Source organism: Anabas testudineus, chromosome 11 (assembly GCF_900324465.2).
Source record: "Anabas testudineus chromosome 11, fAnaTes1.2, whole genome shotgun sequence".
Lineage (NCBI taxonomy): Eukaryota > Metazoa > Chordata > Actinopteri > Anabantiformes > Anabantidae > Anabas > Anabas testudineus.
Window position 1 is genome coordinate 12359604 of NC_046620.1, and position 13573 is coordinate 12373176.

The following is a 13573-nucleotide window of genomic DNA, read 5'->3' on the forward strand; positions in this document are numbered from 1 at the left end:
ATGTGTTGGAGGGGGAAGAAAGAAACCAGACTTAGGAAATCAGAAAAGAGTGTCAGAGAGGTTTTAAAGTCACTGAAACAAAATGCACAAAAATGTACTGTTCCAAAATTCCTCATCCAAATAAGGAAATGTTTTAAAGCACGGTGTAAAGGCTGTTGGTACCAGAGAGCTCGCAGGAAGGGACCCATGCATGTCCTCGCTGGGAATCTTGCTATAATACAGCAAACACTGTACGTCTGCAGCTTGTGTGTGGTTGTGCCAGACAGGCAGAGTGAGCGAGAGGGAAAGATAGCAGATGGGGGGAGTTTACTGGCTGCATATTGTGTACAGTTTGTCAACAGGCTGACTAAATAGACTCAGACATGGCCGGAGGAAACGTGTTTGCTGTGACATTCCACTGGAATGGTGGACTGGGACACGCACTGTCAACAACACTACATGACAGGCAGAGAGGAGCGACAGCAGAGCAACAACTCTCTTTCAGACTTCTCTATTTTTTTCATCCGAATATTGGCATGCCGTGCTGCTGAATGTAAACACAGTACCAATCAGTTAAAACACACTGTCATCGAGTTTGACAACACAAATCTTTTATAATCTGATAATAAAACAATTCAATCAGTGGTACGGAAAAAGGCAGAAATGCTTGTGTAAGAAGATGCTCTTACAAGTAAAAGTCAGGCAATCTCAGTATTATCATAAGTATGATCATGTAAACTGCATGTATGATGTTTTATAAACTTATCAAAGGTTCTGTGCTTTTTAAGTGAGGTAGCTTATCTCAAAACGTATACAAGGCCTAAACGAGCCTAGTAACTTGAGTAAAAGTACCCATCTACTGACCACAGATGGGGACTGAATCCATTTATTTGTCTACATTCATTTGGCATTTGGAGCCAGAGGTGAAGAGCCAGACAAAGACATGTTCAAACATACGAAACATGTACATTAACAGAGACAACTTTAATGAATAAATAATATCAATATCAGGAGTAAAACAGACACCGTGCACTGGAATTAGAATAGGTCTGAATCTATGAGGCCACATTAAACAAATTATTTACAACACTAGTTTAAATGTATGTAGGTTTTATAGTGAATCACCTGGAGGGACCTCCCCCCCCTCCCCTTGTTAACAGATATTTTTGGTACATGGTTTAAATGGGGTGATTGTGAACTGTATGAGTTCGCTCTTGGCCAAATAAAACAGCAGTCACTGTGTCAGCTAGGCCACTATTGACCGAGGAATGCGCCTCGTCATCACAACTTTCCCCTGGGGGTAAAGAAAAAGGAGGAGGAGGAAAGTGGAGGAGGAGAGTTCTCAGCTGGGACTTTCCTCACTACCCTCCAGGAACAAGTTGAATCCCAGGGCGGAGATGATCCCCGGTGCCACCACGGCGGAGGCATGCGGACCAGTGCTCGGCGGTGCGCCCTCGGTGGTCTCCCCCTGCGCTCGGGAGCGCTCCTCCTTTTAATCCCCCCGTTACTCCTGGCGCTGCAGCTGCTCGTCGTCGGGCCACGGCTACCTCGAGCTGCAGGGGTGGGGGCGCAGCAGGAGGGCGCTGTTGCCTTTTCCGTTATCAGCATCGAACCGGCGAGGAACTCACGCCACCGGGGATCCCCGTCCCAGAGACCGGGTCTGGAGGAAGGAGAGGAGGTAGAGACGGAGGATGGAGAGGATGGGGAGGGGGCACGAGCTTATCAGGATGAGAACGAGATGCACTCACGCCAAGTAAGTAGAAGAGCACGAGAGAGATAGTTTCAATTAAATAATAGTGCAAAATATTTGAGTAATCACACCCACACCTGATAGTATTAGTACTTTTTAACACAGTTCAAAATGCATTGAATGTGATCAGTCAGTGTTCTATGCATCTATAGATATAAAGACTTCCTTAAAGGATGCCCTCCTGATGTTTTCTCATCCAGTTTATCCATTATGCTGGATCAGTTTGTGCATAGCCCGATGAAGTGTTACACACACACACACACACACACACACACACACGATGGAACAGGTGAGCGCAGCGAGTGAGCACAACACTGACCCCAGACGAGAGGGCGAGAGGTGCTGCAGAGTGTTTCAGCCTGCTGCCTGTGTCTGTGTGTGTGGGTGCATCTGTCCCCTCTTTATCTCCGACTCCTTCTCACACCCTCTCTCTTTCATTCTTTTTTTTTTTTTTTTGTTTTTTTCTCTCACTGTCTCTTTTTCTGCCCAAGGCTAAACTCTCTGACTCACTCTAGTGAATCACCACCCCCCCACTCCAGCAAGGTTGCCATGGTGATCACAGGGTCCAGTCTGACTTGGGTGGGTGCGTTGGGGTTGTTTGTATGTTACAGTGCCTCGGGCAAATATGTTACCAGCAAGAATGAGGTCAGAGCCTGTGACCTGCCTCCTCAGCACACATATTAGAGCTGGGTAGTGCAGACACACGAACACGCTGTAGTACCACTGTATAGATACGTATATGTGAATGTTTCCAGGTTGGACCCAGAGCACTGGAGATTCAGCCCTGGGCGGCAGAAAAGCCGTCCTTCACAGCAGAACTCAATCGTTTCACCACATACATCACGAGGCTGCAGGTAGGTCACACACGACGTCGAATGAAAACACAGAACTGCTGTTAAATAAATTCACCTTACCTTGTTCAAAAGTTCACTAAACCTGAAACGAAAAAAGACATAATAGCATATTCCCATCAAATGTCAATGTTTTAAAATGCATTAATGTGTAAAATGTCTAAATTCCCTTTAAAGGTCCTTAATATCATGAACTCTAACACAATTTGGTAACGCTCATGGCCCTCATACTTGAAGTCACTGGTCCATTATATAGGATCATCCTCAAAGGTATCAGACTATGCTAACTCATAAGGGACCTGTATACTGTATCCAAGAGTTAAATCTTGCCAAGACTTAACAGCAATCAATAAAACCTTCACTTTTTCAACTACTACTTCTTCACTTCTTGACTTCTACGAGCACAGACACCCAGTGTGGGGGTTAACATAGCAGTAATATGATCAGTCAGGCGCTGTCAATATGCTGGCAGCAGAATTCTGCCAAATCCGGAGCCAGTAAGGACTTACAGTTCCAGACTGGAAACTCCCAAAAAACAGTTAAGACTTATGTAACACCAAGTGCTGTGGAACTGGGAGGAAAAGTTATACATCAACTGACAAACCTTAGTACATTGTGTTGATTCTGTCTAATGTTCTTTAATTATTCAACACCTGCCACAAATTAAGATCACTCTCAAATTTCTGCATTGAATAGTTCCCATCAACTAAAAGACACATTTAAGAATCTGTTTTTTTTTTTTTCAACCACACAATTGTATTTGGAAATATCACGGTGCGAATTGTTCTCACGCGTTTCACACAAACTTCTTTAACTTCCTCTTTTTAAGTGTTAAACAGTTCTCAGAATTCTAGTTAAACTATCTCGTATGATTCTCTTCTCTCCAGCTGAACTGCTCCAGGGTTTTATCTCCAGGTCAAGCTCAGGCATCGCAGCCCCCTACAGCTTCACCCCACTGGCTGCTGTGTGCTGAGGACTGGCTCCTCCCAGCTGCTGACAGGCCCTGTGTTGCATACTCGTTCAGGTATAGCTATATGTCTCTACAGTACGTGCATGTGCAGCAACGCTTATGCATTCATATCACTGCCAGAGTTGGAATAAACAATGCAATGCATATTTAATCATGCATGCAATAATCTTCAAACCACCTCTGTACTCCCCTGCCTCTCAGTCTATCGTTTTGGGTTTTTCCTTTGTCTCGCTAGTATGGATGGAGGAGATGCAGACTTTCTAAAGACTGTGTCAGGGCTAGGATGTGAAGTGCACAGTTTTGATCCCAGCAACTCCAATGCATCTGGTGGTCACCGTGGCAACAGTTTGACTAGTAACCATGGTGACAGAGGTGTGGTCAGCCAGCACAAGATGTGGTTGGAGTGGCGAGCTCCAAAGAAGCGCAAGAACAAGACAAGAGGCAACCTGGGAAGTGTTTCTCAAACACTGGCAGACATCATGGCGGCTCTGGGACATCACACAGTAAGACAGACACAAACACACACACACACACACACACACACACACACACACAGAGAAATGTAGAGAAACAGTGCCAAACAAACATACCTTAGAGTCTTTTTACCCCAACATACCCAGAAAGCACTCTTACTTGTAGGTTCCCATGGCAACAGGGCTCTGCGCCATCTCTGGCTGCCATGGCAACAATTTAGGTGAGTGAACCACATGCTGGCCCAGTTACATCCTGCAGCCACAAGAGGGAACTACATACTTACAGTCTGAGTCTGTGGTGGTTGTCTGAAGAATTGCTGTAAGACAATTTATAAATATTTAATAATTATTTCAATTTGATCTTCACATATTTTACTATACTTAATAGGGCCCTGATTACAAAGCAACATGCATGCTATGGGAAGCAGTAAGCCTGCACAACACGAAAACAATCGTGTTAATCATATTACACACGCTAACATGAATTGTACTGACTATGGACGAAATGTCTACGCACTTATAGCAGGTGCCTTATAGTTTTAGGATGGTTCTCTCTATTAGCCATGATTTTGTAAGAGCAAAATAGTACAGTTTTCTGATTTGGAAATTGTAGGAGTGATATTGTAAAATGTACTTACACTTTTTATTTTATTCTCTATAGGTTCACTTCCTGTATGCTGACCTGCTCAGTGCTGAGTGGAGAGTTTTCCAGAACTGGATTGAGTCAGGAACTCTACAGAGTGTCCATCATTTGGTTGCCACAGTTCACCTGCAATGGCCAGGTTTTGAGGTGGGCGGAACCGACGAGGAAGTGCTCAACTATTGGTTCAGTGTCTTACGAGGCCTCCAAGCTTTTGGACTGAAGCTGGTGCACACCTCTGCAGGAGAGGGTCACACTGTCCTAAAACAGACAGTGGGAAATGCTCACGGCTCCTACACACTCAGCTGGGTCAACACAAGACATTGACACTCATGCATGAATGGGGGCGTGTACACACAGAGATGACTATACATCGTGGTTGCCCTGGAATAAACCAAGAGGGCACTTGAAATAGCTGAAGAAGTATCCTCACAGTGAACTTTCATTTCAGGTACATGCGATTCTTAACATGATGTCTCCCTCTAGTGGATGAACGCATCTGCCTTTCTATGACTCCACCCTCACAGGGAAATACAGTTGTGCCAACCTAATGCTTACTAGTTTGAGCAAATGTGGAACAAAGTGCTTGCAGATTGGTGTTCAGTAAAATAATTAGATCTAAAGATTCCATTTAATAGCTTCAGTATTCTTCTTTCTCCAGTTGTACTTTAAATGTGGATTCAACAAATAATGTGAAACAGATAAATCGATCTAATGGTGTATATGACTGTGGGCCTTAGAATGATTTTATGTGCAATAATAATTGTTTACTTTGAAAAGCAGCTTAAATTATGCTGAGACTGAAAGTGCCTACTGTGAAATATACAGCAATTGGTTCATTACACTGATGCATTTGGCACTGTATTGTATGCTGGATAACAAAGAGAAGAGAAAACAATGAAACTGTGTCACAAATGTGCATTTATACCACAATAAAGTACCAAATAAAACCTTTATTATACTTAGTTTGAAACCCTGGTAACAACAGATTCCATTAGCAGGTAAGTTATATTTCTCAGTTTGTGACATGTGATATATGTCATCTAAATGAATGAATGATAAATAAACGTATTACACAATCATCCAAATTATCCATAGATATAATGCATATGGAAATATCCACTTAACAACTAATGACTCCATGTAGAAGTTTATTTAGTTTTAGTAGCAGAGAAAAAAGATGGACCACATTGCAAAGACTAATACACATTTGCAGAGGGAAGTATGTGAATATAATGAAGATTTATGTGATAACTAAGCTGATCTTATAACACGTATGCATATAGATTTTAACTGTGAGAGCTTTTGCCTTATATACTATGTTAAAAGGCAAACACTGCCACTGGCTGTGCACTTTATCCATAAAGCCAAATAAAGCCAGTGGCTGCACTGTTATTCCAACACCAACACTCCTACACGTATGCACCGCAAACAAACCTATAATTGCCATCATATTGCAGCATTTAAAAAAAGGGATCATCTCAATACTGTTATTTACCACCTGGTCATGGGTTGTAGGCCTTGTAATTAGGCATCAATAATTTAAGCTTTACTGGATAAAGGTCTGATTCCTATATGTGTGTGTGGTTCTCTAAGTTGAGGTAAAGGATGCACTTAACACTCACCCGGCGAGGCTCTCGGCTCAGTTATGTATCTTCCTAAGTGCTTTTCTCGACATCAAGGCCAATGCCAGTCATTCCTCGGACGCGTTCCAACTCGCTGGAGCGTACGTAGGAATGCGCTTCTGCCTCTTTCTCCTTAATACGCCCATGGCCTCCACCCTCCGTTGCGCAAATGACGTACAGATGTTTGCCACTAGTCAGGGTGGAGTTGCGCTTTTTACGTGGCCGCGTCTGCTGAGCAGAAACGCCCGACAGGCACATTAGCCAATCAGCATTGAGGAACTCGGCGGCTCGACCAATCAGAAGTTCACAATCCCGGGACTTGGGTGTTCTGTTTAGCTCGTCCGCATACTGTACCGCTTAACATTTCTTGTGGAAATCGTGACAGAGAACAACAATTAAACAGTATAGAGGGAGCCTGTAGTTGCCAATTTTGACGGTAAGTAAAGTAAGTTTAGACTATTTTTAGTTAGTGTTGCATTTGTTACAGCGAAGCCTGTGAAAAGGCGTTTGTTTGGCTAAAACACCGAGATAAGCGGCGCATACAAGTTACTTCCTGCTCTGACAAGGCCGAGATCCCAACTTACAGTTTAGCTTAGTTTAGCTAACGTTAACGTTGTGAATGCAGAAGTTTAACCTTTCTGACTTTAAGTTCGTCTTATAGTTACAATTCTGGAGACAGCTAGGAAAGTAGCCAAGATATTAGACGTCTATTAATAAAATCTAACCTCATTTTGCCAGTTAAACAGATCGGTTCATTTTAACACTGCCGAAAATGCAGATGTGTATTTCAACTGGAAACAGTTCAACAAGTTGACTTTTCATGAAGGGAAAATCTTTACTAGAGTTGCAGTGTGCTCAGTTTGGAAATAACAATGTGGCTGTCAAAAAGAAACAAGTGTTTTGAATCCACCGAGGAACACTTGTATCATGACTTCAGCATAGTTTGAAGCCCCGACGTTAACAAGAAAAACTTGTAATTAGGCAACCGAAATAGGGAATAGGAAATACTACAGGGTATACTTACAACCAGCTACAGTCTGCCTGCCTGCACTGTCTCAGTCTGCAGTCACTGCAAATCTCTCAATGGGAGTTGTCATTTTGTGAACAGGATCCTTAGGGTGCTGTTAAGTCACTGCATTAAACACTGGCAGTGATTTGCTTAATACATGCTAAGATATATTTAGACTACTGTAAGGAAAATATCACCGGATTATTACTCCACCAACTTGCTCCCTTTGTTCATTATGTCATTTTCCGGTCATCTCTGCAGGAACTGGGTGGATTTTTGGGTATTTGCTGAGTGGAGCAAAGCTTAAGTTTTGCTTCTGCTTTAGCTTTGTCTGGCCCTGTGTTTATTTATATATGCACATCACATGAGCATGACACTTATTTAACGACATGTAACGACTATTTTTATGGCGTGATCAGTTTATTGTTGATTAATGTTTAGCCTATAAATGAGCACAAATCAGTAAAGATATGCATATGACAATGTTTCCGAGCTCAAATGGGTATTTGTAAAGGTTCTGTTTGAACTGGACAACAGCCCAACACTAAAAAATATACACATCCCAAAGATTCTTAATGGGGTAATGTCTGGACTCAGTGGTGGATGATCCATGAGTGAAAATTATTGCATTATGCTCCCTGAACCTGTTTTCTTTCTTTTTCACCATTTGAGCCCGATGAGTCCTCCAGGTCTAAACTTACTAGTATCACCAATGCATGTAATACATGGTAATATATCTTCATGTCAGTTTCTCAGTGCTGTGGAGTCGTCTCTTAATGTTGCTATATTTTTGTCTGAAATGACCTTCCTTCTTTTCCCCATCAGGGTTGGGCCCCACTACCCACCATACTCCATCATGCCTTTGGTAACAAGGAACATAGAGCCACGGCATGTGTGTCGCCAGACCATTCCTACCACCATCCGTAGTGAGCTGGAATGTGTCACCAATATCAGCCTGGCAAACATCATCCGCCAACTCGGCAGCCTCAGTGAGTCTGTTTTTAAAATATGGTGTGAATGGTTCATAAAACGCGCCAAATGTGTATGTCATGTGCAAGTGAGAAAGACAAATAGGGTAATCTAAACTTACTGTTACGCCTGTACTAGTGAATGCAGTGATACAGAAGCTCTGCCTTGAATATGTGAGTATATGTAATTGTGTGTCTGTAGGTAAGTTTGCAGAGGATGTGTTTGGGGAGCTGTTTGTCCAAGCTGGAGAATTTGCTATCAGAGTAAATACACTGGGAGAACGAGTTGATCGTCTGCAAGTCAAAGTCACCCAGCTGGACCCCAAAGAGGAGGAGGGTAAGTAGTTCATCAGTGTGTACACAGCTAAATGTAACATATTTAATGTTGACTAATATAATTCTTACTGTTTCATCTGTTTCTCTCAGTCTCGCTGCAGGCGATCACTACCCGTAAGGCCTTCCGCAGTAGTGTGACACAAGACCAGCAGTTGTTCACCAGGCCGTCGCTGCCTATTCCTGTTCAAGACACCTACACGATTTGTGATCCACCTCCACCACTCAACCAACTCAGCCAGTACCGGTAGGTCTCAGCTCACCCGTTTATTCACTGGAGATCGTACAAGCAATAACAAGATTAAATGCAAACACAGAAACACACATGTCTGCTCTGGTTTTGTCATGACTGTTTTTAAATCCATCTCTCTGATGCATATGCTTTTAAAGAAAGAGTCTTGAATAGTTACTGTAGTGTTATGAGTTAGACTTTTGTGCAAAGGACACTGGGATATTAATACAACATTAATTGAATCAAACCAGCTCTGAAGAAAACAGTAACTGTTGTCTCAACTCAGCAGAAAAATGAGCAAGATCCTGAATAGAAATCGTGCACAAAGTGTGACATGTTGTCGGAAGTCAGAATAATTAAAAACAGGAACAGAAATGGTCAGTATATCAGTAACTTTAGTAGTGCCATTAGCGATAAGCTAGTTTATATTATACAGACTTCCTCTGTCACTCTTGTGAGTGTGAATGTGGTTATTTGACAATGCCAACTCTGCTCAACTGTACCAAAAACTGTAGATGTTTTTCATGCTCACTTGTTGCCATGAAGATGACAAACCAAGATAGCTTCTTTCTGATAAAGGTCTCCTATGTTGATCTAAAAGAGGAAGTGTTATAGCTTGTAAATGTATTGACACATAGGGCAAACACTTATGTAATAAATGTAACAAAGTGTAACTAAAACCCAAAAGTTATAGTTGTAATTCTAAATAAATGGTTGTCTGCAGGGATGATGGAAAGGAGGCCCTGAAGTTTTACACTGATCCGTCCTACTTCTTTGACCTGTGGAAAGAAAAGATGCTGCAGGACACCAAGGACATCATGAAGGAGAAACGCAAGCATAGAGTGAGAACAAAAGCATGCTCATATACACAGACAAATGAGTTTTTTCTTTTGAAACAAGTTAACATTACTCTTTTTCTATGTGTCCTTTCTGAGTAGAAGGAGAAGAAAGACAATCTGAACCCACGGACACTCAATCCTCGAAAGATCAAGACCAGGAAGGAGGAATGGGAACGCCGCAAGATGGGAGAGGAGTTCGTGGAACCAAAGAATGAAATGATGTAAGTTAGCGAGTTAAGTTGAATGTTTAATTAGTGTTCACTGGTACAGAATTGTGGTGTCTCACAAAGCCAAGAGTCTTTTGAGTATATTTCACAAATAACATATCTAGTTAACACAGATTACAACGTGTGCACACAGATGGTAAATTCCACTCTCTGCTTTCTTATCAGCCAATCAGTACACAGTGATATGGATGGTATGTCCTGTCTAAAATGTTCTCAGTGGGTTGGGTGTAGAGCTGACTCTCTTTGACAAATTGCAGTAAACAAATGAGTCACACAAATCCTTGGTTGATTCTGTTTTATTCACTGAATTCATGCAAAGTAGACTTAAACATATAAAAAAATAAATAAAAGAGAAAAAGACCAAATTAGAGTCACACCTACAAAATCCACTGGATTTACTACTTTAGTGTTTTTCCTGCTATATGGTATTTAAATTAATAGAATGTTAAAGTACATGAAAACCCAAAAGTTCAGAGTTTTGTGACATTTTCTGCTTAAGTAAATAGTAATATTTAGATTAGCAGACATGCAGCACTGTTTCTGGCTGATTGAGCTGTAGCGCTTCATTTGTTTCAATAGTGATTTACCTTTTCATTTGCTGGCATGAATGTGTAACACTTAAAGGCCTTATGGAGAAAAAGCTGAATTTCTGGCAACCTGTTAATGACGAGCCACTCTTTAGTTCTGTAAGCTGCTGCACTTCATGCGCTTGTTATTTTTAATAGCTATGTGAACAAGCCACCACAGGTGTCAATGTCAATGTCTGTGGCTGCTGCTTTTTTCACAGTGCTTCATCTTACACCGTTTCACTGCAAATAAACAGTACATAACTCAGAACTAATTTAGTCTCTATATACCAGTTGTTGTTTACTTTGGTTCATTTGTATGACTAGCTTCTTAGAATAAAGACGACGTATTTTATTTTATACATAGTGATCCCTTTAATTTGTTTTAAGGAATTCTTCTGAAGGTCTGAATGGCAGTATTGGATCTGGAGAAGGCTTCAATTCTGAAAACCTCGAGCTGAGTACCAACTCCTACGCTTATGATCCCAGCTCCCCTCTCCCTGCACCTGGCCCTGATGACATGCTGCCTCCTCCACCTCCAGATGTGGCGTAAGTAGCATTATGCATATATGCCCACGCACACTGCCAATACATTGGCGTCTCTGCATGACAACCCTTTCGTAGGACTTCAACATCAGGGACATGGATTATACACCCGCTGTTCACTGTCAGACTCTTTAATGAGCACAAGCTGTTGAGATTGGAGCTGATGAGGGGAAAGAAAGTGTCTGTTCTACGATTTAATTTCTCCGTTTGACTTCCGCTCCGTCACTTTCAGGTACAATGGCGGACAATATGGAACACCAAACCAGAAGCGTGGCAGCATGCTCAGTCCAACTCACCCACCTCCTGCTCCACCCATCGCTTCCCCCCTGCCGAACTCCCGCCCTAACCTCTCACCTCTCTCCCCTCCCCCTGCACCTCCTCCTCCTCCCCCACCGTCTGGTTTTGGGATTCCCCCACCTCCCCCTGGCTTTGACACCCCACCTTCTCCTCCTCCTCTCTCCTCCTCTCCCAGCGCCTATCCCTCCCCACCTGCTCCCCCTCCACCACCAGCTTTGTCCACTGTTTCTCCTCCTCCTCCACCACCTATGCCTGCAGGGGGAGGTCCACCACCTCCTCCCCCACCACCTCCTCCTCCTGGCCCTCCTCCCCCATCATTTAATAGCTCTGCTGCTCCTCCTCCTCCTCCCTCTGGTGGCGGGGTCGTGGCTCCCAGTTCTGCTCCTAAACCTCAGCCAGCACCAGCCAGTGATGCTCGCAGTGACCTTCTGCAGGCCATCCGTCAAGGTAAGACGCGACAGGACCACATTGATATGAAATTGATATTTACAGAACTGCGATGATGAAATACACTTGTATTTTGTAAAATAAACTTTTCACATCATTAAATTTGCTTTATAGTAAAAGTTGTAAACAGATAAACTTATATTTTCTTTCAAAACCAAATGCGTTGTGTTTCCAGTAGATAGATACAAGCAGATGCTTTTTCTTTCTCCTTTAAAAGCAGATTATTAAAAATATTTGTTTTTGCAATAATCTTTATATTGTTATTACGTTTGCATAATAGTGCAGACAGAACATGGCGTCGAAGTCTTTGTAGCAACAATGTTAGAGAATTATTTTTGTAACACTACCACTGTCGTTACTCCGTCCTTCATAGGCTTCAACCTGCGAAAGGTGGAGGCACAACGGGAACAGGAAAAGAGGGATACCTCTGGTAACGATGTGGCCGCCATCCTGTCCCGTCGTATCGCTGTGGAGTGCAGTGACAGCGAGGATGACTCTTCTGAGTTTGATGATGATGAGTGGTCTGAATGATAGTCATCCCTTTTCACCATGACCCCCAACGCTATATCTTTCCTCGGCCTTAAACTAAAACCATATATTTTCATTCAGACCACATTCATAAGTATAAGTAGAGAAGATGTCCTGAGTTTGAGTGTTACTAATCACATTCCTTGGCCCATATTCCTGTTTATCCAAAGTGATTCAGATCAGAGGTTCAGCAGTGCAAAGATGAGACTGTGAATGTGCCTGGCTGTGTCCCAGTTGCCACTGCTTCCACTGGATTGATTGAGTTTCCTGTTTTTTATGTTGGAGTGTTGCGTGATGTGAGGCACGACTCTGCCGAGTCTGTGCGTAAACACATCACGTCTGTCCTTATCTTACTGTCTGCTAGAATCAGGTGCTCTTTTCCGCAGGCCAAGTGGCTACTTTGTCTGTTATAACAAACAATAATTGAGAGGGAGCACACACACATGCACACAACCTCTTTTGTACTCAGTATTTGTATCTACTCAGTAGAAAGACACAAAGATATTGATGTCAAGATATTATCCCTCATACATTATGATAACGATGTAAAGTTTATTTATCGATTATATAACAAATCATATCTGCTAAAGATGACAAATGCAGTCCCTTTAAATTTTTTAAAGCACAGTTTTATCACTTTTCCTCTATGACTGTATATTCAGACTTTTTTTTCTATGGTTGTCATGGGTACACTTGACTTTTGGATTAGACATAATTGTACGTTTTTTACCAACAAATTCATGAATTATTCAGTGTGATAGGGAAAGAATTGGCCCATGTCAGGTGCCTGGGGTGTTTGATAAAATCAACCAATACAGAACAGATGCAGGTTTTTAACCCAAATGTCATGATTAATTTTGTACTGTATGTCTGTTCTTTTTTTCTTTTTTACATTTCTGGGGATTAATTAGCCTCTGATTCTTCATTCAGTGTGCTCTGTATAGAATCAGGCAGCCTTTTGCCTTATTATACTGTCTGTCTAAGTGCCTTTCAGTGCCAGTGCAGGTTTAGTTTGTTTACAATTGGTCAGCTTCTTCCAAAAATATTAACAGTTGTCATTGGTGAGTCAATTGTAGAACTGACTGATGTTTAGTGTGGACCACATATTTTTCAAGTGCCTTTTATTTTAAGCTTTCCCGAGTTGAAGCACAATCACACAGCATGCTTGGCCAAAGTTTGCTTCTCCTGCCTTAAATTCCCAAATGATTATAGATATTTTAATAAAGATATTGCAATAACAACAGCTTTTTTGAAACTGTGATTCTGTTTGTATAGCTTCAACATTTGTTACAT

General features: G+C 42.1%; 2 protein-coding genes across 2 annotated transcripts; both read left to right on the forward strand.

The window, feature by feature from the left end:
• The first annotated feature begins 862 nt into the window (after nucleotides 1-862).
• Nucleotides 863-5608, forward strand: LOC113153960 (methyltransferase-like protein 24). Its single transcript, XM_026347887.1, has 5 exons — nucleotides 863-1732; nucleotides 2485-2583; nucleotides 3468-3604; nucleotides 3786-4053; nucleotides 4685-5608. Exons 1-5 carry the CDS (start codon nucleotides 1406-1408, stop codon nucleotides 4988-4990), a joined length of 1137 nt encoding a protein of 378 aa, XP_026203672.1. The 5' UTR covers nucleotides 863-1405; the 3' UTR covers nucleotides 4991-5608.
• A 984-nt stretch (nucleotides 5609-6592) lies between these two features.
• wasf2 (WASP family member 2) lies at nucleotides 6593-13523 on the forward strand. Its single transcript, XM_026347886.1, has 9 exons — nucleotides 6593-6724; nucleotides 8123-8286; nucleotides 8468-8602; nucleotides 8692-8845; nucleotides 9555-9672; nucleotides 9769-9890; nucleotides 10853-11011; nucleotides 11241-11752; nucleotides 12126-13523. Exons 2-9 carry the CDS (start codon nucleotides 8154-8156, stop codon nucleotides 12281-12283), a joined length of 1491 nt encoding a protein of 496 aa, XP_026203671.1. The 5' UTR covers nucleotides 6593-6724; nucleotides 8123-8153; the 3' UTR covers nucleotides 12284-13523.
• The last annotated feature ends 50 nt before the right edge of the window (nucleotides 13524-13573 follow it).

Coding starts and splice junctions, on each gene's coding strand:
- wasf2 (XM_026347886.1), top strand. CDS start 8,154: ATGCCTTTGGTAACAAGGAACATAGAGCCACGGCATGTGTGTCGCCAG. Junction 8,603..8,691: donor GGACCCCAAAGAGGAGGAGG/GTAAGTAGTTCA, acceptor TGTTTCTCTCAG/TCTCGCTGCAGGCGATCACT. Junction 9,673..9,768: donor AGGAGAAACGCAAGCATAGA/GTGAGAACAAAA, acceptor CTTTCTGAGTAG/AAGGAGAAGAAAGACAATCT.
- LOC113153960 (XM_026347887.1), top strand. CDS start 1,406: ATGCGGACCAGTGCTCGGCGGTGCGCCCTCGGTGGTCTCCCCCTGCGC. Junction 3,605..3,785: donor TGTGTTGCATACTCGTTCAG/GTATAGCTATAT, acceptor TTGTCTCGCTAG/TATGGATGGAGGAGATGCAG. Junction 4,054..4,684: donor CGGCTCTGGGACATCACACA/GTAAGACAGACA, acceptor TATTCTCTATAG/GTTCACTTCCTGTATGCTGA.